Source organism: Aotus nancymaae, unplaced genomic scaffold, assembly GCF_030222135.1.
Source record: "Aotus nancymaae isolate 86718 unplaced genomic scaffold, 86718_ANA_hifiasm-v0.15.2.pri h1tg000029l, whole genome shotgun sequence".
In the NCBI taxonomy this organism is placed as follows: domain Eukaryota; kingdom Metazoa; phylum Chordata; class Mammalia; order Primates; family Aotidae; genus Aotus; species Aotus nancymaae.
In genome coordinates this window covers 18,259,566-18,283,609 of record NW_026988442.1, presented here as the reverse complement: position 1 = coordinate 18,283,609, position 24,044 = coordinate 18,259,566, and the positions used below count along the sequence as shown (strand labels likewise).

The 24,044-nt window shown below is 38.0% G+C and overlaps 1 protein-coding gene across 6 annotated transcripts in view; it reads right to left on the bottom strand.

Annotated features, from left to right (window-relative positions):
- Window positions 1–24,044, bottom strand: part of RALGAPB (Ral GTPase activating protein non-catalytic subunit beta) — a 90,207-nt gene that overhangs the window by 18,477 nt on the left and 47,686 nt on the right. For all 6 annotated transcript variants that reach the window (XM_012455026.3, XM_064382432.1, XM_012455027.3 and 3 more), the window contains 7 exons: window positions 21,027–21,209; window positions 19,863–20,014; window positions 14,502–14,689; window positions 12,229–12,335; window positions 10,243–10,395; window positions 7,388–7,597; window positions 3,067–3,225 (listed from right to left, as the gene is read on the bottom strand). In XM_012455026.3, coding sequence (XP_012310449.2) covers window positions 3,067–3,225; window positions 7,388–7,597; window positions 10,243–10,395; window positions 12,229–12,335; window positions 14,502–14,689; window positions 19,863–20,014; window positions 21,027–21,209 — 1,152 coding nt within the window. The remainder of the gene's footprint in view (window positions 1–3,066; window positions 3,226–7,387; window positions 7,598–10,242; window positions 10,396–12,228; window positions 12,336–14,501; window positions 14,690–19,862; window positions 20,015–21,026; window positions 21,210–24,044) is intronic.

Sequence of the window (24,044 nt, the reverse complement as noted above, 5' to 3'; positions counted from 1 at the left end):
CTACAAATATCTTGTGGTAGAGGCTAAAGATGCTGCTAAATATTCTAAAATACACAGGACAGTCCTCATAACAAAGAACTTATCCGGCCCAAGATGGCAATAGTGCTGCTCTTGAAAAATTCACTTCTAAAGGAAGGAAAACAAGGAATTCCTTTCCAAATTAAAAATGAAAGGGGAAGGGTGGAGAGCAGAGTATATCAAAATCTTCTGGGAAATCTCCTAAAAATAAGGTTCTCTGTGCTTGCTCTAGACCTTCTACACTAAAATCAGTGAAGGCAGAATCCTGGAATCACTATTTCTAAAAATTCCTCCAAATGACTGTGATGCAGCCAGTCCACAGATCACTGATGTCATTCACACAATGCTAATCTATGCCAAGATCCTACAGAGGCCTGTGAAAGTCAAAATATAGGAAGTTACATCCATTGCATCTAAACCCACTGCAAGTCATTGCAAGGTCATTACCTCTTAAACACAAAACCAGTCTCTTTAGACGTAAACCTATTTAGTTTACCCATATCCCTTCATATTCTTATGAGTGCCAAGAAACTGACTTAACAACCACTTCTAGTTTTTGCAATTCAAATTTTCATCTAGAAGTAAAACTTTTAAACAATTTCTGAAAATTTAGTCAAGAAGCAATAAGTGAATCAAATGCAACCTGCATGCCACTTGCTGGCAGCCAGAAATTAATCTTAATCTACCCTGTGGCTAGGGAAGGCAGGTCTCAGACATTCCAAAGGAGGTGTCAGGAAATCTTCCTTGATTCCTAGTCACCCTCAGCTTCTAAAGACCTAAGGAAACTGAACTGGGTTAGGAAGTGCCTCAAGGGTTTATGTCTTCTTCTTGTACAGGTAGGAGAAAAGTGGCTTCATTATTCTCATACAAACAATGCACTGACTTCCTTCAAAACAGATCCCCAATCTCTATAATTAATCCAATTTTACTGAGGTTCTTCTAAAACACTTGAGCCCATGGGTCTCATCTCTGGCTATCACCAGTCTACCTTCTCTTAAGCTCCAAGCATATTAGACCCCATAATGAATTTCATGAAAATATAATACTTTCTTTACCCTGAAGAATTTACACGTTATTATTATTTTGTCAGTGACAATCTGCTTCTGCCTCTTTACTTAGAGCTAATGCATACCTTAAATACCAGCTTAAATGTCTTTTCCTCCAGGCCACCTTCTTAAAATCAGATTAGGTTTTCCTGCTATAGCTCCTATAACATGCTTTAATGACCCTATTAGCACCCTTTACTATGGCTGGTTGCTTATTTAATCATCTGTCTTCCCCTCTATACAGTAGTTTTAGGGCACCAGAAATCTTGTAGATTTTGTTCACTACTATAACCCTGGTACCTAACAACAGACACTTATTAACTTTATTGACTCAGTAACATAAAATGAAAATAACTTTCTCATAAATCAATGTTCTTTTCTAGGAGCTCACAAATCATTTGAAACAGTGCTTCTAGTGTAAACATTTGGAAACTTTGATAAATTTCTTTAGGTATGCTAATTTGATTAGCTGATGGTCTTACAATGACTACAGTAAAATTCCAAGATTATGTAGTCATAGTGCCCTTCACATTTGAATACTACATTTTACAAGTCTTCCTTTGTCTCTTTCCTACTTACGGTTGGTAACTGCCTGCCTATTCCATATTTCAATTATTCCTTTCCAAAAACACTTCAAGTCTCTTGCCATTTTGCTCTCAGTTTTCCATTCTCACCTATCTTACATTTTTTTCGTCCTCCTCCTGCTCTCCTTGTTACACATATCCATGTATGTTTTACTTAGTCCTTCTGTTTTTGTTTTGATTTTTTTCTTTTTGAAATAAAGTCTTGCTTCTTCGCCCAGGCTGGAGTACAATGGCGCGATCTTGGCTCACTGCAACTTCCATTTCCTGGGTTCAAGCAATTCTCCTGCCTCAGCCTCCCAAGTCGCTGGGACTACAGGCACCTGTCACCACTTCCAGCTAATTTTTGCATTTTTAGTAGAGACAGGGTTCCACTATGTTGGCCAGGCTGGTCTCGAACTCCTGACCTCAAGTGATCCACCTGCCTCGGCCTCCCAAAGTGCTGGGATTACAGGTGTGGGCTACTGCGCCTGGCCAGTCCTTCTGTTTTTATCCTTTATTTCAGGTGTTATTTCCCTCACTGCACACTGCATTCCTCAACTGAAATGATTTGCCTGTGAAATTACTAGGAAGGTGAGCTGCTTCTCAAAAGGGAAACTATTACTAACTTCTGTATTCTGGCATGCGAAGCCACAGGGAAGATGTTCAATAAATATTTGTTGTTGTTTTGTTCTTGAGCCTTACTTTAACTTTTTTATGACTAACCTTCTTTATTTCAGTTTCTTTTGTCTTATAAATCTGAATTCCTTAAGGGGAAGAAAGACATGATAAAGCTCCTATCTAAATCACATTCCTTAAGGGCCAAAAGACTCAAGACTCCTAACATGGTTTTTATTAATTCTGTTTTCAGACTGGTTCATAACAAGTCTTTAGGCATCGAGAACAAAATACTTCTTAACAATGACAAATGCATACCATGTAAAATTTTGTATATGAGAATGAAACTTTTTAAGAAATCTGAGTCTCCCTCAAATTATCACGCCCATAAAGGCACTGAAATTTGATAGCAGTCATATCTCACTCCCGCTTAAGCTAAGTAATCATTTCAAAGCTGCCTGCTACTATGAACTCAGATTGAGTGTTGCCACCAATAGTTCATAAACTAATCTAATGGTGCTTGACATCATAGCTCATACCTTACAGTTCAATAATTTTTATCCACTCACTAATCAATGTTATTTCTGTAAACCAATGAGAATTCCTAAAAAACAACTTTTGTTCTGCTCTACTGACTCATCCTTTTTATCTTTAAACACGTGAGCCTCTCCTTTGTTCTTGGAAGCACTCTCCAGCATTTCCCAGGCTGCAGTCCTCAATTTTGGCTCAAATAAACTCTCCATATTAATTTTGCCTCATTTATTTTCTTTAGATGTGTATTTATAGCACAAAAAATTACCAAAAAATAATTCCATAACTCTTACCTCTTGGTTCGTTTTCTGACCTGGCTTCATATAGAAAATAAAAACTGTGTCAAAAGGACGACACGGCAAGAGATCCAGATACCCAATGTCATCAAAAAATCCAGGTATCGTGGAATCAAGTGCAATAAGGTGAGGAGGTAGACGACTATTTGGAGGTTCCTGCCACCAAAAGTAAAAAGGAGCAATTACTACCTATTTTCATCATTATAATTATAAAAACAGTACTTGCTCATGGTTTAATAAAAATTAAATTAAAAAATATAGAATGGTAGGAATAAACACAATCATAATCTTCAAGAAATTATTTAACGTATTTCCTTTTAGTTCTTTTATTTGCCTTTTTTAAAATTAAAGACAACTGAGATTATATTGTGTATACAAATTTGAATCCTGTTTTCTCTATAATATTGTGCTTTCCAGAACTTACTTTTAACATACCTTTTTTCTCATTCATTACTGGTGGAATGTGAAATGGTATAGCTACTTTGGAAGACAGTTTGGCAGTTTCTTACAAAGCCAAACATAGGCTTACCATGCAATGCAGTAACTGCACACCTTAGTATTTTTCCACATACATCCACACAAAAGCATGCACACAAATGTTTATAGCAGTTTTATTCATAATAACCAAAATGTAGAAGCAACCAAGATGTTTTTCAAAAGGTGAATGGATAAATCAACTGTGGTACATCCATACAATGGAGTACTATTCAGCAATAAAAAGAAATAAACCATTGAGTCAAAAAGACATATGAAGGAACCTTAAATGCATATTGATAAAAGTGAAAAAAGCCAGTGTGACAGGACTACATACTGTATGATTCCAAATATATGACATTCTGAAAAAGGTACAACTATAGAGAAATGGTACAAAGACCAGTGGCTGATAGGGGTTGAGTGGGGAGTGAGGAGGGAGGGATGAATAGGTGGAGTAAAGTGGATTTTTAGGGCAGTAAAACTATTTGTATAACACTGTAATGATGGACACATGTCATTACACACTTGTCAAACCCCAGAAACCTGTACAGCACAGAGTGAACCCTATTGTAAATCACCAACTTCAGTTAGCAATGCACCAATATAGGTTCATCAATCATAACAAATATATCACATCAATGCAAGATGTTGGTAACAGGGGAAACTGGGCTGTGGGGAAGGTGTATGACAGCTCTACCTTTTCTGCCAATTGTTCTGAAAACCTAAATCTTCTCTAAAACAATTAAGGCTACAATTTTTCAAAAATGCATTTTTGTTTTGTTTTCCTCTTAAACCCCTATCTTCTTTGGGATCTTGATCTTGCCAAACAAGGTTTTGCTAACCACAGTGTCTTTTAGGAAAGTATCCTCCAGAGAAAGCAAGAATGATTGTCTTTCACACTGGCAAGAATTGTGAGCCTAGTCTTCTAGTCAATTATATAACATTCCTAGCAAGGTTTAGGGAAATATTCTATAAAAGACATTAATATTTCTGCAGTCAAACAGAAGTGTATTCACACTAAGTGACATAAGATTACAAATATAGCCTCATGTCAGTTTAGGTCCAACTTTGCCACTAAGTGAATTTACTACAAACATATACAAAATTTTCCAGTTTTCAGCTTTTACTTTGAAATCATGGATAAGGAATTGTGGACCTCAAGCATGTTGCAATACACCTTATAGGCCAGAATGTCCTCATTCTTTTTTTTTTAAAATAAGGTATTTCCTCAACTTGTTCTTCTGTATGATCTTCTAATCCAGGAATATAACATACACATATTTTGTATCTCTTAATAATTTTTAATAGTTTCTTCCTCTAGGTCTTGTACATAGTTTGTTAAGGTAACTTTTGTCAGTATTACAGCTGTAAATGGGGCATTTTTGCATTGTATTTTTAAGTGAATATCATAGAGATAATCATTAATTTTTGTACTTTTTTGTATGGCAATCTTAACTCTCATTTATTTTAAATATTTTATTGATTTTCTAATAGTTGTCTAATTAGAAGTCATATTACCTACAAACTGCCTTCTAATTTCCAATGATTTTTACCTCTTAGTTTAACATTTCATTGACTTTCCTCATTTTGATACTGTACTGTCGTGTCATTATATAAGAATTTATCATCATGGGAAGGTTGTCATATCTTTATTTTGCAATTTCCTGCTAATCTATAATTATTTAAAACTAGAAAGTTTAAAAAACTGCATTGGCTAATAAATTCTCATTGTTAAATAGTCATCAAGGTGGATAACCTTTACCTCTGATTTTAACAAAAGATTCCTCTGGTTTACTCCTGTGTTGTCATTTAGAGAAATCTTTTAAAGTAAGAACCTACACTAGCAGTGCTTAGTTTGTATTTTAAAAAAATCAGAATATATTTTCTAGTAAATACTAACTTACTATTTCATTGACTAACCTGCTAATGGGAACAAATTATTTTCTTAATAGCTTTATTAATATTTCCCAATAATTAGTTGTTGAGTTCCTGACATAAACCTTACTTGATCATGGTAGACAATTCACTTAACATGCTATTAATTCAGAATTCAGTTTGCTTAGCATTCCCTTTAATTCTTTTGTACATATATTCATAAGTAAGATTGGTTTGTAGTTTTGTATGAATGAGCTATCAGGTTTAAGTTAATAGAAATATGCTAAGGTTCATAAAATAAACCAGGTAACTTTCTTTTTCCTATGTTCTCATGCAGATGAGAAAGCATGAGAATTACTTCCTTAAAAGCTTAAAAGTTTCAACTAGAATAGGTAACAGGAGTGGAAAACTATAATCTCAGAGACAAGGCTATTAGGGCCTTTCTTGTCTCCCTGCAGTCCGTAGGAAGCAGTAATTTTCTTTTAGTATATTTTTATTTACTGCTTCTACTCTATTCAATTTTCTCCACTAGAAATATCTCTAATCATTTGCAGGCTGCATCTCTTTTCTTTGCCTTCCATATTTACCACTATAGTTCTTATAATTTTCCTCTCTCTGCTCTTTTAAGTTTTTATGTTCATATGCTGCATCAAACTCAATTTTCAACAGTGAAAAATTATTTTCCCTCTACATGCTGAAATATGAAATCAAACAGCAATGTCTCCCTACTTTCCTACAAAGTTAAATGGCCTGTAACCAGGTAGTTCCTAGGGAGTAAGGGCATGGGACAACTTACAGAATAAGCAACTTCTTGCTTGGCAATCTTCAGTTGTACTTTTCAAAACAAATAGGACTTAGAATAAACTCCAAGTCCACCTTCAAACAAGTTATTTCACATTTTTGAGCCTCTATGTCCACATCCATAAAACAGGAATAGCATCCCTTGTCTTGTAATTCTTTTTGTTTTCCAAGAGATAGGGTCTCACTCTGTCAACCACACTGGAGTGGAGTGGAGTGATCATAACTCATTGTAACCTGGAACTCTTGGGCTCAAGCGATCCTCTTGCCTCAGACCCCTGAGAAATTAGGACTATAGGCACGCCACCACACACAACTAATTTTTAAAAACAATTTTTTGTAGAGATGGGATCTCGCTATGTTGCCCAGGCTGGTCTCGAACTCCTGGTTTCAAGTGATCGTCCTGCCTTGGCCTCCCAAAGTGCTGGATTATAGGCATGAGCCACCGCACCTGGCTGTAAAATTGTTTTAAGGCTAATGGAATTAAGAATAATGGCAATATTATAGCCTGGCTTACTTTGTGCTAAATACTATACCAAGTATCTTCCACAAGTTAACACATTTAATCTTCACATGATCAATGAGATGAATACTTTTATCATCCTCACTTTATAGATGATGAGGAACTAGGACAAGGTAACTAACTCACCAAAGACCACCTAGCTGGCAAGCAGTGATTCCAGGACATAAAGCCAGATAGTTTGATCTCACAAATTGGACAACGTAAGAAGTGCTTGGCTTACAAATACTACAGTATTAACTTCATTCCTTTTTAAATGTGGCATGAAAGAGCAAAGTTAATTGCAGCTTATATTTTCAGTAATAACACTTACTAAGGGAAGATTTTTAACATTCTTTTTCTAATTACGTATAGATTTCATTTATCTGTATAATATGGGTCCTGCATTGTCTAGGAAAATTCAGAGTTAGATATATTATCAAAGTAGTCCCCGCAGATAGAAGAACTCTGAATGCATTCATGGGGTGACCTATCCTGTAGCACAAACTATAACCTACAGTAGCACAGAGTTTCATTTATTTGCATGCAGGGTAAAATTTTAACCAGTTTTTTTTTTTTAATTTGCTTCTATCCTCATAAAAATATTTTAGCTCCTGTCAGCTGAATGTTAACTTATGAATATATTTATTCATAAAAGTTCATGAAAATTACCTTCAATGCTTCTAATGACAAAAATCCAAAGTGTGAGAGGAAAAGGCGGGCTGTTTGAAATTCCTGGGCAGGAGGCGGTGGCTTGCAATCCGTAACTGGGTCTGGAAAACTTCTCTTCTGCAATTCCTCCTCACTCTGTTGCTCAAGGTGTATTTCATAAGCAATCTGCTGGGCCATGCCACTCCTTAATTTTTCATGTCTCTCTTCTAACTGAAATAAACCAGATGTTTCATTTTTTGAAACTATATCAAACTAACAAGGCCAATCTTAATTTTTTTTTATTTTTGAGACAGGGGTCTCTCTCTGTTGACCAAGCTGGTCTTGAACTCCTGGGCTCAAGTGATCCTCCTGCCTTAGGCTCCCAAAGTGCTAAGATTACAGGCATGAGCCCCACTGCACCTAAGTCAATCTTAATTTTAAAATAAAAATAAAGGTACAAGCAACAAAGAAAATGAAGATAATTTTCAGTGATGAATATTGTGATTCAGTTCAATATAGAGTATACAATTAAGCAAACATGGTTCAAGGTTAAAACAAATGCCAAAAGAACTTCTCTATACCATCAACAATTGCTCCTTCATGTCTTCACTGTAAATGAAAACATTCAGTCTCTGGTCCCCTTCAAACAGGCAAGAAACGGGGCAGGGGCAGAGTTGTTGCTCCCACCCCTCCCTTCCAGATCACTGTCCATCTTCATTCACCCTGACGTGCTCTCTCTGTTTTGAAATCCTCATCTGTATAGATGACATGATTGTACTCTTAGAGACTCCTCCCACCTTTCCTCTTTTCCTTTGGATCAATCCTTGTTTAAAATTCCATCCCCTGATGAGTGATGATCCTTCTAACAACCTGGCTCAGAATTCTACAAGCTCCTTAACCTTCCGAACTTTGGCCATCCATGAAAACAAACTTGAACCTGAGCTGTGCTCTGCTTTCCAGGGCTGTAAGTCTGAAATTCATTCTCCAGTCATAAGTGCCCTTGTGCGGCTCCTATCCCTTCCCTCCCTAAGCTAGTGTTCTACCGTCACTATGGCGCACTCAACCTCTCCCCCTGCTTTCCCACCCCATTAGCATCCTTCTGGCTTCATCTGCTTCCCATCTAAGCCAAAGTCCCCCATATCTAACAGCTAAATACCCTCTCCTTAAGCACATTAAATGGCTGTGTTGAACCGTCTCCTTCCAAACGTCCATATCTGTGAATCTCCACACTAAATTCTTTACTTATGCTCACAGATCCCAAGGACTTTTGAAGAAAGTCAGCAGAATGAGTTAAGTAACTTCACTATAGACAATGATACTTAACCTCAGTTGGACTGCCTGGTAATTCTTAAGAATTGTCTTGGATCCCCTATTACACTACCAAGAACCAGAATTACAATTTTCATAAGCTTCTTCAATTACCCTCCTTTCCTCTCTAAATGTCTCTGAACCTTCACCTACTCTCTCCTTCTGTCTTAGAAGTATCCTTTTTCTAGACTAGACTTGACCCTACTGCCTCTATTACTTGTAAGTCCCACTGCCCATCTTACAGTGTTAGCCAGAACCCTCTCTACTGGTTCCTTCCTTTCAAGCTATAAGCATGTTCATAATATTCTCATCCTTGAATGTAAAAAAATATTAAAAACTAGCCTTTTCTGGCCAGGTGTGACGGCTCACGCCTGTAATCTCAGCACTTTGGGAGGCCAAGGCGGGCGGATCACCTCAGGTCAGAAGTTGGGAGACCAGCCTGGCCAACATGGTGAAACTCCATCTCTATTAAAAATATAAAAATTAGCTGGGTGTGGTGGCGGGCGCCTGTAATCCCAGCCACTCAAGAAGCTGAGGCAGAAGAATTGCTTAAACCTGGGAGGCAGAGGTTGCAGTGAGTCAAAAAACGCACAAGTACACTCCAGCCTAGGCAACAACATCGAAACTATCTCAAAAATAAAAAATAAAAAACTAGCCTTTCTTTCCTTAATGAGGCCATTTCCTCAAGCTATATTAACACCCATTATTACCCTTCCCTTTACTGTTAACAGTGTAGTTTCTATTCACTGCCTGTCCCTCAATACATTCACTCCCCAGTCCTTTGAACTCTGCTTCCTACTATACACACTTGTTCTCAAAGGTCACCTACAATTTCATGCCAAAATCCAGGGTACTTCTTCTATTCCTTCTTCTCCCTGATCTCTCCGGCACTGGAGAGTGTAGCCCTTCCTCCATTCCTGCTCTTCTATTATCTCATGTCCTGACATACCTCTGTCCTCGACTTCTTAAAATTCTTCTCCCCTGACCTAAGAGGCCAATTATCTAATTGACTCTCTAAATTAATCTAAAGCCAAATAAATTTTTCCCATCTTCCCAAAACTATCCTTCTTCCTAATGTCTATATTTCTGCAAATGGCACTGATATCTCTTTGTCACTCAAGCTCAAAATCTAAAATTCTTTGGCTCTTTTCCTTCCCTCATCAATTCAAGACTGCTCGGATCTACCTCCACAATACATTTTATATATTAAACTTCCGTATCAGTGAAATAGTCCTTCCTTTCTTATAAGGACTTGAATTGTCATAATCGTCTCTGAACTGGTCTTCCTTCTCCAAATAACTATACTACCAGAGTCTGATCATGTCACTACTTTACTGAAACCTACCATGAACAGCCAGGCAGCCCAGTCACACCTCTATCTAAGAGATGTGCAGTTCCTTTTGATCAGCCACAATCTGTATTTGTCTGAAACATGATAACCTCCTGGATGACAGAGACCCTTGTCATCTTAAGAATCAACAACACTAAAGGCATTGTCTTGACCATGGAAGTCATTTAAGAATATTTCTATTCATCCCCTTAACAACAGCTAAAAATAACGTACTTACTTCTTCAGTAACTATTTCATGCAAATCTGGAATGCTGAGATCTGCTTTCACAAAAGGAATCTTGTCCACCTCTTCAGGAAATGGCCGATGTTTCACAGAATATTTAAATCCAACATCATTTTTAGGAACTGGGCGAGGTTCAGGCACAAAAAGCTGTTAAAACAAGTGATATTATGTTTATTACACAGGATCTAAGACCCATCCATAATGACATGTATTTCCCTGGTCTCTTAGATGCCTGTGTTTCCCTAGGATTACATGTCACAAAAACTCACTGAGAATCTGCAAATGCTACAGGTAACAGGAAAGGTAAGCAGCCTATGCCCCTGTATATTCTATTTTTCTAAAAATATTCATCGACTTATCATAGCTCTCATGACTGAAAAATAGGCTGTGGACTTCTACTGCAACAGATCTGAATCTCCCATATTCAGTGGTAATCCAGTGGGTAAAGCATTTTGGAGCTTTAAGATTCAAACTTTCTTCCTGAGGGGCTCTCACATCATTCCATATAATAAAGTACAAGTCTGGTCTCACTGGGCATCTCTACAAAGTGATTTCAACAAGAACCTTAGTATGGTTTAAGAGAGTATGGGCAGCAAATCTAGGTCTTCATAGCTCCAAATCCATGCTTTTAATATGTATATGGGTACACGATGAACCCTGAACAAATTTTAGCTCCTCTCCTGGTTCTCTTCCTCTTCAGTTTTCAGTGCTAACTTACTAGCTTACAAAGTTGCTGACAGAATGTGATCTGCACAACACCCCCAAGAGAAAATAGAAGAGTGCTCCTCACTGGGTGGTAAACACATCTAACAGAGACATCTAGGATATTAAATGGTTTTAGGCACATGCTCCAATTTTGTGGTGTCTCTCAAATGCTGGTGAAATATTAAGTCATATTTTTAATTTTTAGTAGCAGAAGTAAAAGCTTACAATGTTATAAGTGAAAAGAGCAGTATACAAAATGACTCAAATTCTATTCAAGTGTTATTGTGTATGAAAAGAAAAAAATGGGAAGGAAATCCACTAAAATATTAGCAGTGGTTATATTCCTCTGGATAGTGAGTACAGGTGATTTAAAATTTCTTCATTATATTCCCAACTTTTCAAGTATTATTCACACAGTTACAAATGTAATAAAGCAAATAAACTATGCACCCGAAAAGATTTCATTAAATTATACATAGCATGCACATATATATATATATATATATATATATATATATATATATATTTTTTTTTTTTTTTAAATAAGGCTGGGTGTGGTGGCTCACATCTGTAATCCTAACACTTTGGGAAGCTGAGGTGGGAAGATCACTTGAAGACAGGAGTTTGGGACAAGCCTGGCAACAAAGCAAGATCCTACCTACACAAAAACTTTTTAAAATGAGCTGGGTGCCATGGCATGTACCTACAGTCTCAGCTACTCCTGAGGCTGAGGCAAGAGGATCACTGGAGCCCAGGACTTCAAGGATGCAGTGAGCTATGATCATACCACTGCACTCCAGCCTGGGCAACAGAACAAGACCCTGTCTCTTTAAAAAAAAAATAATAAATATCCAACATATTACCAATTATTATATAAGAACAAATCATAGAAGGTAATGTGAAACTAAGTCCCGTTGCTGGACACATCAAAGGTCTCACCAAAATTTTCATGTATGGTATATATCTAACTTTTATTATATGTAAAATTACATGGAAAAAAACTGAGGCCATTGTCCAGACAGCAATTATTCCTAAGTAGATGTCACAATCACCTGGAAGGCTTTTTGAAAAGATACCTGCCTTGAAGATGTCTTTAAAGAATAATTGAGTAGATCTGGAATTCTAGGTTACTAGATGGTCCTGTTATGAACCTACTGACAGAGAATCTGGCTAGGGATCAAAAATATTTATTTGATCTGTGGTTTTTGTTGGAATGGCATCTAACTTTTAAATTACAAAACACACACACACTTCCCTGTAACTTCTGATGAATACCTTCTGATTTGCTTTTGCTCCTCTGGGTAAAAGACAAAGCTGTTGCGCCCAAGCAAGTCTTCCAGACATCCCCCGGACCAGCACAGTGACAGAGGGGAAAAAATCATCTAGAATAAAATGTGTATATAAAAGTTTTAATTTCAGACAACAACCATTTGAAATAAACTTGATATCAACTGCAGAGCTTCTCATAATCAAAGGTCCAACAGTGCTTCCTAAGCTTTGATCCTTTGTGTACCACCTCTGTGGTTTCTGCCATACCCATGTACTCTAAACACTACTACTTTGTATCAACCACTCTTGTGCATCATTTTTCTAAATGGAAAATCATGAATTTTGGCATGTTAATTATATAATTTTAAAGCACATGCTTAAAAATACATAATGTTCACTAATGTATCAACTAAGATCATCTCACATATCTCCAGTGGTACATGTACACATTTGCGGGAAACACTAAATACTCCTAACCTTCCAATGTTGGGAGCAACTTAAGTGCAGAAAGACAGACTGGGTGTTTGCAGTGTTAGTGTTATATTTACTCATGCCTTTGTGTACCACTGCCCACCACAGGCAGGCACTGCTCCATCTCAGCAGAAGTTCAGGGGTGCAGTGGGGGTAAAAAAAAACTCAGGATGGACTTCCTGAGTGACCCAGATCCTTCTTTTTATTCTTCTGTCTCAGGTGTGGGAGTCAAACACTTTCAAACTTCTCTATAATTTCTTCTTATTATAAACTATTAAAATGTCCTTGTAAATCTACACAATTCCAATTGCTTATATTTTTGGTAAACTTCCTGTGCAATGAAATTATTTGAAATGAAAGTAGAAGAGTCTTTAAAAAGCTAGAAAAAGGCCAGGAAGTCTGAAGGGGACACTGGGATTTTGCAGACTCCTCAGCAGATGGCTTGGGAGTAGGAGGCTGGAGGAATCACGAACAGGCACAGGCTAGGAAAGAAAGCCAAGCAAACTCCAGGTATAGGGTAGAGAAGGATGAGATGCCTGTAGAAAAGACTTGGGAGCAGCACTTCTGGAGTTAGGCAATAATAAAAGGCATCATTCTTTTTCATATTAATGACACGGTATCTCACCATAACACAATGGAAATTTATGATGGTATTCTTTCATCTCAAACTACAGGGAAATGTCTCACTTTCACTTTATGGATTTATGAGCTCCTACTCATATAATCAACAAAATTGGCACAGGACTCTGTTCACCTTTACAAAAGGGAAAAAGGCAAATCTTTAATCACTCAGCAAATTCTATCACTATGTGACAAAAGTAATAGAAAGCAACAATATAGGGTTTAGAAAATGTGGGTTTTAGTCCCAAGTAACCCTGGGCAAGTCATATACCCTCGATGAGCCTGAGCTTTTTCCCTCATAACTAAGGAAAGTGTACACCAGGTGATTCCTTGGGTCACTTTATACCCACAAATTCTGTAACTTTCACTTTCCTTCCCCTCTGAGTATATGCTTCTTTTACATACTGGCTGATGCCAATTACCATCAGAAAAAAAAAATGTACTTGTGAATAGTTTGGGTCGCAGTGATAATCACATACTGTGAGATGGCTTATAACTGAGGCGGAGGGAAAGGAGGAAAACCGTGCATGTTGTGTTAATGGAAAATCACTGAAGGGTTTTCAGTAGGGCACTGGCATGGTCATTTGTAGTTGAGGATGAATACTATGATGGCAGCAAGTAGGATAGGAGTAGGGTAAACATATGTTTGAACTGACAAGGGGCTTGGGGGTTGGGGAAATCAGAGTAGGTAGGTAACAACTGATAATTTAGGTGAGAAATAATAAGGTCCTGCACTTGGAGATGGAAACTTAGAAACGAATTATATAAGGGAGTAACAGGAAGGAGCAAGTAAAGATAACTCCTCAAGTTTCTAGCCTGTGTTAAGTAGCACCAACAACTGATACAGAACATGAGGAATGAGAGGCAGGGGAGCAGAGGGGCAGGATCCAAAGTTCAAGGGGGAAGAAAAAGTGACAAAGATAAAACAATGTATCCCACTAAAATTCCACCTTTTAGAAAACTACAGAGCTAGTTCAGATGTATATAAAGAGCCTTTAAAAGACTCTACTTAATACGTAGATTCTATTTTTTGGCTCCCTATTTTTCAGGTGCTATTGTCCCACACCTAGAAGTCTTTTTGATCTGCTTAGAATCTGTAGTCTATCCTTCCCTGAACCTAGAAACAGCTTCGTGGTACTGGTAATACTGATTCAGAAGTAGAGAAGGCTCAAAGTACTAAAACTTACTCTGCTCATTTCCAAGAGGTTGTTCCAGCATTGCCAGGATGACACTGTTATCCAAGACAAAGTACCGGAAACTATGCTTGTTTATGGTTGGCAGCCTGGAGTATTTAATCAAAGTGGTCTCATTCACAAGACTACAAGGAGAGGCAGGACCACTAGGTGAAGGAAATGCGCCAAGCAACTGCATAATGCTATGGAGAATGGAAAAGATAACAGTTAATTCCCAAAGCAAAATCTTCAGTTTACCTCGTGCATCAATGTGTCCTTCCACTCTTCTGAATTTTAATTGACCACAGCCATGCTTCTTGACAGGTCAGATTTACTCTTTGTGGTGAATGCCATGGCATGCTGTCCAGACTCTCCCCTCCAAGATTAAAAGATTACCCCAGATGCATATTTGTATGTCTTTATTTCAGAGACATTTATCTGCCTTTCCAGTCTGGTCAATATCCAGAAAAGAAAATACAGTTAGGCTGGTATAATGTGATCTCAGTGACCTTACCAACAACCTATTTGATATCTTAGAATCGTGCATAGAACACAACAAACTGATATTCCATATGCTTTGTGACAACATCTCTGTCCCATTTCAGAAAACCAAAGCCATATTTTCTCATTATTGATCTCCTGGTGTTTCTCCTATTTTCTGCAAACAATGAGAGGCCTGAACTTAATGCCAAGTTCTCCTGGTCCCTGTAATTCTTACACAGTCTTCCTTTAGAGAGAAAGGAAATGGAGAAAAAAAAAATCTGTTGAGCAATGTTGCTTTCCATTGTTAGATATCTTTGGGTTCAAGCTTTAGAGTGAAAGAGGAGAGGCCATTCAAGTTGAGAGTTGAGAGTCGGTTTTCCAAATGAGATGCATATGAAGGGTCAGGTGATATTAGAACCACAAGATAAAATCTTTGTTTTAATTGTAAGATTCTTTCTGTGCAAGATAGTCTTTTTTCTTATGAAGATAACCTTTCTTCATTATAAAATGGGAATAATGGTACCTATCTCACAGGATTGTTATGTGATATAATAACATCACAATTCACATAATATAACAATTCTATGAGATAGGTACCACTATTATTCCAATATACCATTATTATTCCCATTTCACATTATATGAAATGTTATTTCATACAATACATGAACTTGTAGACAGATTTAAAAATCTCTGTGGACCTGAAGGAAATCCTCTGACAATGTGCCTTGTGAGTCTATCTATTCAATATTTTTATTAATGTATTTAGAATACACAGGATATGCTCATTAAATGTGCAGCTGACCAAAAGCTGAGTTGCAGAGATAATATACCATAGTAAGAGTTGAGATCCAAAAGAATCTTAAAAGATTAAAAATAATGAGGTAAATCTTAGATGAAGAAATCTCAAGTTTAAATGTAAAGTTCTGTGCATTGCATTCAAACACTCCCAAATAAGTACAGGATGAGAAAAACAGATGAAAGGTAAACGTGTGAAAAAAAAACCAACTCAAGAATTTTAGTTGATTTAATGCAAATCACCAAGTTCTCAAAAATGCAATGCAGTCTGAATACATTTTAATGAAAACATAATATTATACAGAGTTTAAAGATCATAAAATCACATCTAGAACATTGTACTCAGCCGGGTTTGGGTGGCTCACACCTGTAATCCCAGCACTTTGGGAGGCTGAGGCAAGAGGTCTGCTTGAGCTCAGGAGTTTGAGACCAGCCTGGGCAACACAAGGAGACCTCGTCTCTATTTCTTTAAAAAAAATATGGCTGGCCACAGTGGCTCTCACCTGTGATCCCAGCACTTCAGAAGGCTGAGGCAGGCGGATCACCTGAGGTCAGGAGTTCGAGACCAGCTTGGCCAAAATGGTGAAACCCCGTCTACTAAAAATACAAAAATTAGCCAGGCATGCTGGCACGTGCCTGCAGTCCCAGGTACTCGGAAGGCTGAGGCAGGAGAATAGCTTGAACCCGGGAGGCGGCAGTTGCAGTGAGCCAAGATCATGCCATTGCACTCCAGCCTCAAGAAAAAAAAAAATAATAATAAGAGCATTATACTCTGTAAACCACCTGTAAGAAGTGAAGAGTCAAATCTATGCCAGTTGAGAATAACCAGGATGATAAAGAGACTTGAATCTTTGTAATATTAAAAAAAGAAAAACTGAAAGTAATGGCAGAAATGAACCAGAGAGAACACGAGCACTGCTTTTGGATACTGCTACTGCCTGGACAAAAAGGATTTAACGATCAAAAGTATGAATGAGAACCAATGCATAGAAGTGGGAGAGATTTTAGTTCAATGTAAAGTTTCAAGTTTTTAACAATTAAAATGAAATGGGCAACCTCGAGGGTTAGAAAATCCCCGTATTAGAGGCTAAATAATTTGTTAAATATGTCTTAAAGGTGACAGGCAAAAGGGCTGTTGAAATGACTTCCAAGAGCCCTAATTCTGAATTTATATTAGTACACACAGGGGAAAAAAAACCTAACCAGCTAATCTGTACTCCATAATTTTCTACTATGTGCTCAGCACTGCGTTGGCAAAAGAGGCAAATGTGCTCTCTACCCAGACCAGGAAGACAACACTAGCATGCAACACATGTAACCAGGTACAATCATGACAGTATAGAATTCCTTGCTGTGCGGTAGGGTCAGACAGAATGAGCACAGAAGTGCAGAAAAGAGTCATCTTCAGAAGCAGAAAAACCAAAGGCCCCATGGAGGTAGCTAGATTTGCTCTAGGCACTAAATAGTGGAAGATGTAGCCAAAGGGAGAAAAGAGAGGTCCTGAAACCCAGGGGAAGAGCATAAGTAGGTATAAGCATGGCCAGTTCACAGCCACAGTGGTCTGTCAGGCCTGACAATGGCAGAAGGAACAAGCTGCAAAGCAGTGGTGGAAAAGATCAGATGGTGCCCTTGAAAACCAGAAAAAGGAGTTTAGACAACAAGGCAGGAAACAGATCTACTCAAGGTTTTCAATCATTCAAGCAGCAGGATCAAAATTATACTTAGGGATGATGAGTTTTTCAATAGAATACAAGATGAACAAGAAGGGCTAAGAGACTGAAAATGGGGCAATCGGACAAGAAGTGAGGAGGGCCTGGACTAGGATGCTATCCAGGTTGGAGGGGATGGAGGAAATACTTTACAAAAATAAAGTCTGTTGAACTCAGCCACTGGCTTTACATGGGGAATGACAGAGAGATAAATTAGAGAAACAGCCAAAGTTCTGTGTTTACATAACCGGCAAACAGCAATGATACTAAAATAAAGCAGCAATTGTGAGAGAACAGAGAAATCTGGTTTGGGACATGTTTCACGAAGTCAGTTTAGACTGAAAACTGGAGATACCATTTGCAGAGTTGCCAGCAGAGACAAGACAACTGAAGAGAAACAGATGAGCCATCTAGCTTACTGGCAAGGTTGAGAAGAAGCATCCTAAGACTCTACTCACCCTGAGCACATATCCAATCCTCATGGCCAGTCATGCTCTCATAAAAACCCCATCCAGGCTAGGATGGAGCAAACTTATTTTTGTATAATAAAGAGTTTCTAGTGAAAAATGCCCTCTCCTTTCTCTCCATATCCTTCTTACTTTTCAAGGCACACATCAAGTTTTAGTTAGTTCTATGAAACTTTTTTTTTAGACGAAGTCTTGCTCTGTTTCCAGGATGGAGTGAAGTGGCGCAATCTCGGCTCACTGCAACCTCTGCGTCCTGGGTTCAAGTGATTCTCCCGCCTCAGCCTCCTAAGTAGCTGGGACTACAGGTGAGCGCCACCACGCCCAGCTAATTTTTGTATTTTTAGTAGAGACAGGGTTTCACCATGTTGGCCAAGATGGTCTCGATCTCTTGACCTCATGATCCACCAGCCTCAGCCTCCCAAAATGCTGGGATTACAGGCATGAGCCACTGCACAACAGATCAGCAGTTGCTTAAGACCCTATGACACGTTTAAGGCTACTCTGGCCCACACACGGTCTTCTCTCTGAACTTAGATTACTTCTAGTACTCATCATCAGCATAAGCACATGCTTCAGTAGCTTTATTCACATATATACTTTTTATTTTCTAGGTATTAGCCAAACCTCCATAAAGTCACTGAAAGTTCAACATTTGCATAGTGAGCAGGACTAAACGACAGGAAGCACTCTTCTAAAAATTTACTGAATGACTTAAGCCCACAGGAACAGAAACAAATCCAACTTGATTGTGCGTGTCCCAAGTAAGCAACCGGTCACCGAACACAGAAGCTGCTGGGATCTTGGTAAGGATGGACTTACACACAAATTTTCAAGTGGTTTTGCCTGCCACTTTATACTAAGACCAAAATGAGCAAGCCCAGAGACTTGATACTCCTCTTTGCTGCTTTTACATTTTCTGAGGCTTCATCTGCACATGTCCTTTCATAAGCCCCATCTTTCCATGTGTACTATGGTTCCACCTAATCTCCAGTACCTGTTCCATTCAGTCCACAAACGTGCCTAGGCTGCCTTCCTTCCCTGTTTCCCCTATGCTCACTTACAAGCCAAACACAAACTCTCTCAACTTTCTCTGCTACTCTTTTTCAAGGTACCAAACTGTCTTTACCCCTTCACTACACCAAAATGCTCAACACAGCAGTCTTGGTGCCTTCTTACCAACCCTATAATCTGGCTTGCAGCTCAAACTTGACCCATCCTCTCACAGTCAGGTTCAATGTCATTTTCACTAAGAATGTTACTTTGACTTCCCCTTATCTGGAAGTATTCATTTCCTCCTTCCAACTCCCCAGCATTTTATTTATATCCCTTCTCTTGGAGCACTTATTTTCCACCAAATATTATAGTTATTTGTGTTCATATTTCATCTTCCCTAGCAGACAAGGTGGTAAAGGTAGTGGTGAATAAATCAGATTTATCTTTATGATTCTATTCTCAGTTCTTCAGAGAGTTCATAAATCTTGGTTGAATTAACCTATACTATGTAATACAAATGGTATAGCAGAGAACACAGACCACTGAGCTGGAAAGCAGAGCTCATAGTGTAACCACAGAAAGACAGACATCATCTCTGGACTTAGCTACTGAAGTGAGGGTGTGTAATAAGTCTCTCCAAGATCCTTGCTAGCTGTAACACACTACAACTTGAATTAACATCAAACAGTATAGAAAAAGAAGGACTCAAACTCTCAACCCCAAGTTCCTAGTTTCTTTTGGTCTAAAAAACTGGTAAAAAAAAAAAAAACATACAGATTTTCTTTCCATTTTATTTCTGGAGAAAAAGTACCCTAAAGGGGCTGCATCACATAAAGCTGAACAACTGGGAAGGAAATGAAACAATGTGGATCACTGCTAACCCCATCTAATTCCTAGGCACAATCCCTATGCAGTCACTTCCATACCATGTTAGGGTGGCTTCAGCAGCATCCTTTACCCTCATAGATGCAGGGTTTGGCTCCTTATCTCCTTTGTACTTGACCTCTTGCTCGCTGTTCTTGGACTTACTTCCTGAGATACCCAGTTCCACAATCTCCAGTACTTCCTTAAGGCAGTCCTAAAAGCAGAAAAGGCAGATCCATTTTTGTAACATACCTTTCTCATGAGAAGACAAGGAAATCCATCAAAATGCTAACAGTAGATGCATTTTGGTGGAAGGGCTTCCAGTTTCTTGCTAATTTCTTTAATGAGTATATATTAACTTCATAGTAATATCATAAACTTTACACCCCTGTCCCTTGATTTCTCTTTAAAGAACTCAATTTGGGTGTTTAGAGAGTTAGATAAGTAAATTCAATTCAATTTTCTTGTAAAATTACCAAAGACTGTAAATCAAAGCACAAAGAGATGAAACAGAAATTCAGTGAAACGTGAGCTGGTTTAAGACATGGTATAATATCCAAAGGAAATCTTGTCATTGACATTTTTAGATAATTTCTGGTACTGTAACTTCAGAAGCCATGATGAAAATGACTAAGATTTAATCAACAGTATTATTTCTTAAACTACATAAAGGTTTCTATAAATATCCAATGATCTCTCCTTTTATTTGTGCTGTGAATTCCTTATAACACCTGCTTGCCTATAAGGAAGACATTACATGAAACAATGGTAGAGAACGCAGACTAGTTACCTGCGCCCACTTGAGAGTGAAGAAATGAGTATGAAGTAACATTTTTGATAGAAGCAACCTTTATGGACAAGCTGTGCTCTAGGTTTGCAGCCTGGCAATCAACTGCCCTTCTTTGTTTGGTGAAGGGTGACCAAAGTGCCTACTAGCTATATCCAGGCTACCATCCTTTCAAGAAAGAACAGTCTTGATAGTTCAGATAAATTAGTCAAGGTCCCATCTTTCTAAAGAATTTCTCTATGAGTTAATCTGCAACCAAATATAAGCAAAATGACAGTTTTCAAGTTGTACCCAAAAGGACAAGTGCTCCATTATATCTAACATGTATTTTCAGTTTAAAGTGTGCAATACTGTATTTAAATTTAGAAATTCTCTTTCAAAAGGCACTTTGCTAGCATACATTGTTTTTACTTAATGGTTTAAAATAAAATAAATTCACCTTTTCATCAAGCATATCAGGGTGCTCTGTCAGCCAGACACAGAGACACTGAAAAGCTGCCACTATCATGGAGTGCAGATCCCTGGAGTGAAGAGGAGCTGGCCGACTACACTGATAAACAATGTAGCTGCACACAGAACTGATGGCTCGCTTCCGGTCTCCTGAGTCAACCATCACCTTTACCTGAGCATATTCATTTGGAAAACAAAAACAATCAGCCAGGAATTACTGTACCTATTTCAAAGCATTTGCACTGAAGCTTGACCTATTTGACAATGTGATACACTACAGGAAGCCTTGCTTTTTTATATTATTTATATATGGGAACAGAATATTTCAGATATAGTATAATACTCTACAAAAAATAGTGGCATTTTTCAAGTCCTGAAACAGTATTTCATTTTAGCATAGTTTTTTCATGCCCTAAAACCCAAACCCATTGTGTATACCTGTTCATCACTGCCAGAGACTGAAAGAACATGGGCACATTTTTAAATCCCTAACCCAGCCTCACAGTGATGCTCTAGGCTCTGCACAAAGTTCTGTGCAGCTGCTCAGAGACATAATCATCATACAGTAAACGGCCCAATATTTCAAGTATACAATTGGTCAATTCTGACATAAGTATGCACCTGTGAACTATCACCACAATCGACAGTGGACATATCTATCACCTCCAGAATCTCTTCATGCACCTTCGTAATCCTTCCTCCCACACCTTTTTGCCCCTCTCTTTAAGCAACTGCTGATCTGCTGTCACTATAGATTAGCTTGCATATATATTATATAGAGTTTACATAAATAAAATCATATAAAATCATACAATATGTACCTTTTTTTGTTCTGGTTTCTTTCACTCAGCATAATTATTTTCAGATTTAACTACACTTTTAGTTGTATCAATTGTTCATTCATTTCTATTGCTGAGTAGTAGTCCATTGCATGGATATATCCCAATTTATCTAGTTACCTATTAATGGACACTGGGTTGTTTCCAGCTTCTGGATATCATAAATACAGCTGCTATAAACATTCATGTACAAGGTATTTATATCAATTTATGTTCTCCTGTCTCCTAGGAGTGGAATTATTGGGTCATATGTAGGTGTATGCTTAGCTTTTTAAGGAACAGCCAAGCTGTTTTCCAAAATGGTGGTTCCATTTAACATTCCCATCAACAGTTCCTCCACATCCTCACCAACATTTGGTATGGCCGGTATTTTATATTTCAGCCATTCTAATAGATCTGTAGTAGTATCTTATTATGGTTTTAATTGCATTTCCCTAATAATTAATGATATTGAGTATTTTTTCATGTGCTTATTTGTCATCTGTATAATCATCTTCGATAAAATGTCTGTTCAAATCTTTTGGCCAATTCTTAATTTGGTTGTTTGTTGTATTAGTAAGGGTTTTTGTTGTTGTATTTTGTCATCTTAAAATATTTTATTAAAGGTCTTTACAAGGCAACATCCAGACTCCAGAACCAGCTGCCAAGGAGACCCTATTATTCAGTTGGGGCTGGGTAGAACATGGCTTCCTAACCATCTGTCCTGAGACAGGCACAGTGAATAGTATCTCATCTTTAGGATACACAGTGCTCACGTGGTCAGGCAGGGGATTCTTAAGGCCAATCTTACCACTTGGTCCCAGGACACATGATCTTCACTCTGATGCCCAGCACACCCTGTCTGAGAAGCATATGGGATGATGGTATCAACATAGTAGCTAATAGAGTCCCTGCTGTGGATCATTAGATCATACTCAAAGTTCATGGATTCAGTTCTCTGTCCTTAAGTTTCCCTGACACCATGACCTCGTAGCCCTTGCCCCACTCTCCACAGCACAGCACACTACCGAAGGCTCTCCCCACAGAAAACCTAATAGTAGTTTATAGCACAGACTCTGTCTGGGCAATGGCATAGAGAATTCTTTCAGGCCACCTTTTCAGCACAAAGCTTTACCTGACCTCAGGGAAGCCAAACCTCTTCTGAACTACCTCAGCCAATTCACAGATAAAGTGGTTCTTTTCACCAAGAACACTCTGCATCCTGGATGCTAAGGTAGTGATTTCTATCCCAGCTGGTATAACTTGGACCTCAGCTCCAGAGTAGTCACCTTCTGCAAGTTTCTGAGTGAAGAACTCGCTCAGTTTATTTCTGAAGATGCTATCAAACTTCCTCTTCTTAGAAATTTTCACCATATTGCTGCTGTGCACCACCAAAAGGAAAGGCTCTTATTGAGTTCTGAGAGTTCTTGATGTAATAAAGACAAATCTTTCTTCAAATGAATACAAATCTTTCATCAAATATATGCTTTGTAAACATTTCCTCTCAGTCTGTGATTTGTCACCTCATTCTTTTAACAGTGTTTTCTAAAGAACAGCAGTTTTAAATTTTGAAGTCCAACATATCAGTTTGTTTTTCTATAGCGTAATATCTAAGAAATCTATCCCAAGGTCACAAAGATATTCTCCTATTTCCTTCTAGAAGTTTTATACTTTAGGTTTTCTACGTTTTTTTTAATGTAATAGAGACGAAATGTCACTACATTGCCCAGACTGGTCTCGAACTCCTGGGCTTAAGTGCTCCTCCTGCCTCAGCCTCCCAAAATGCTGGGATTATAGGCATGAGCCACCGTGCCCAGCCAGTTTGAGTTAATTTCTGTTCATAGTGCAGGGTATGAATCAAAACTTTTTGTTTTTTTTTGTATATGAATATCCAATTGTTTTTATGGTACCTCTGGTTGAAAAGACTATCCTTTCTCCTTTGAATTACCTTTGCACCTTTGTCAGAAATCAGATGACCACTTATATATGGATATACTATTCTCTTCCACTGATGAATTTATCCAACCCTATGCCAATACCAGGCTATTCTGATTACTGTAGCTTTATAGTAAATCATTAAATCAGGTAGTAAAAAAGATTTTAGAAATCTTTTTTAATGATTTGCCCTTTATGATTTGTAAGTCCGGAGCAGTGCTCCATCTAGGGCTAATTATTCCTTACTACTGAGT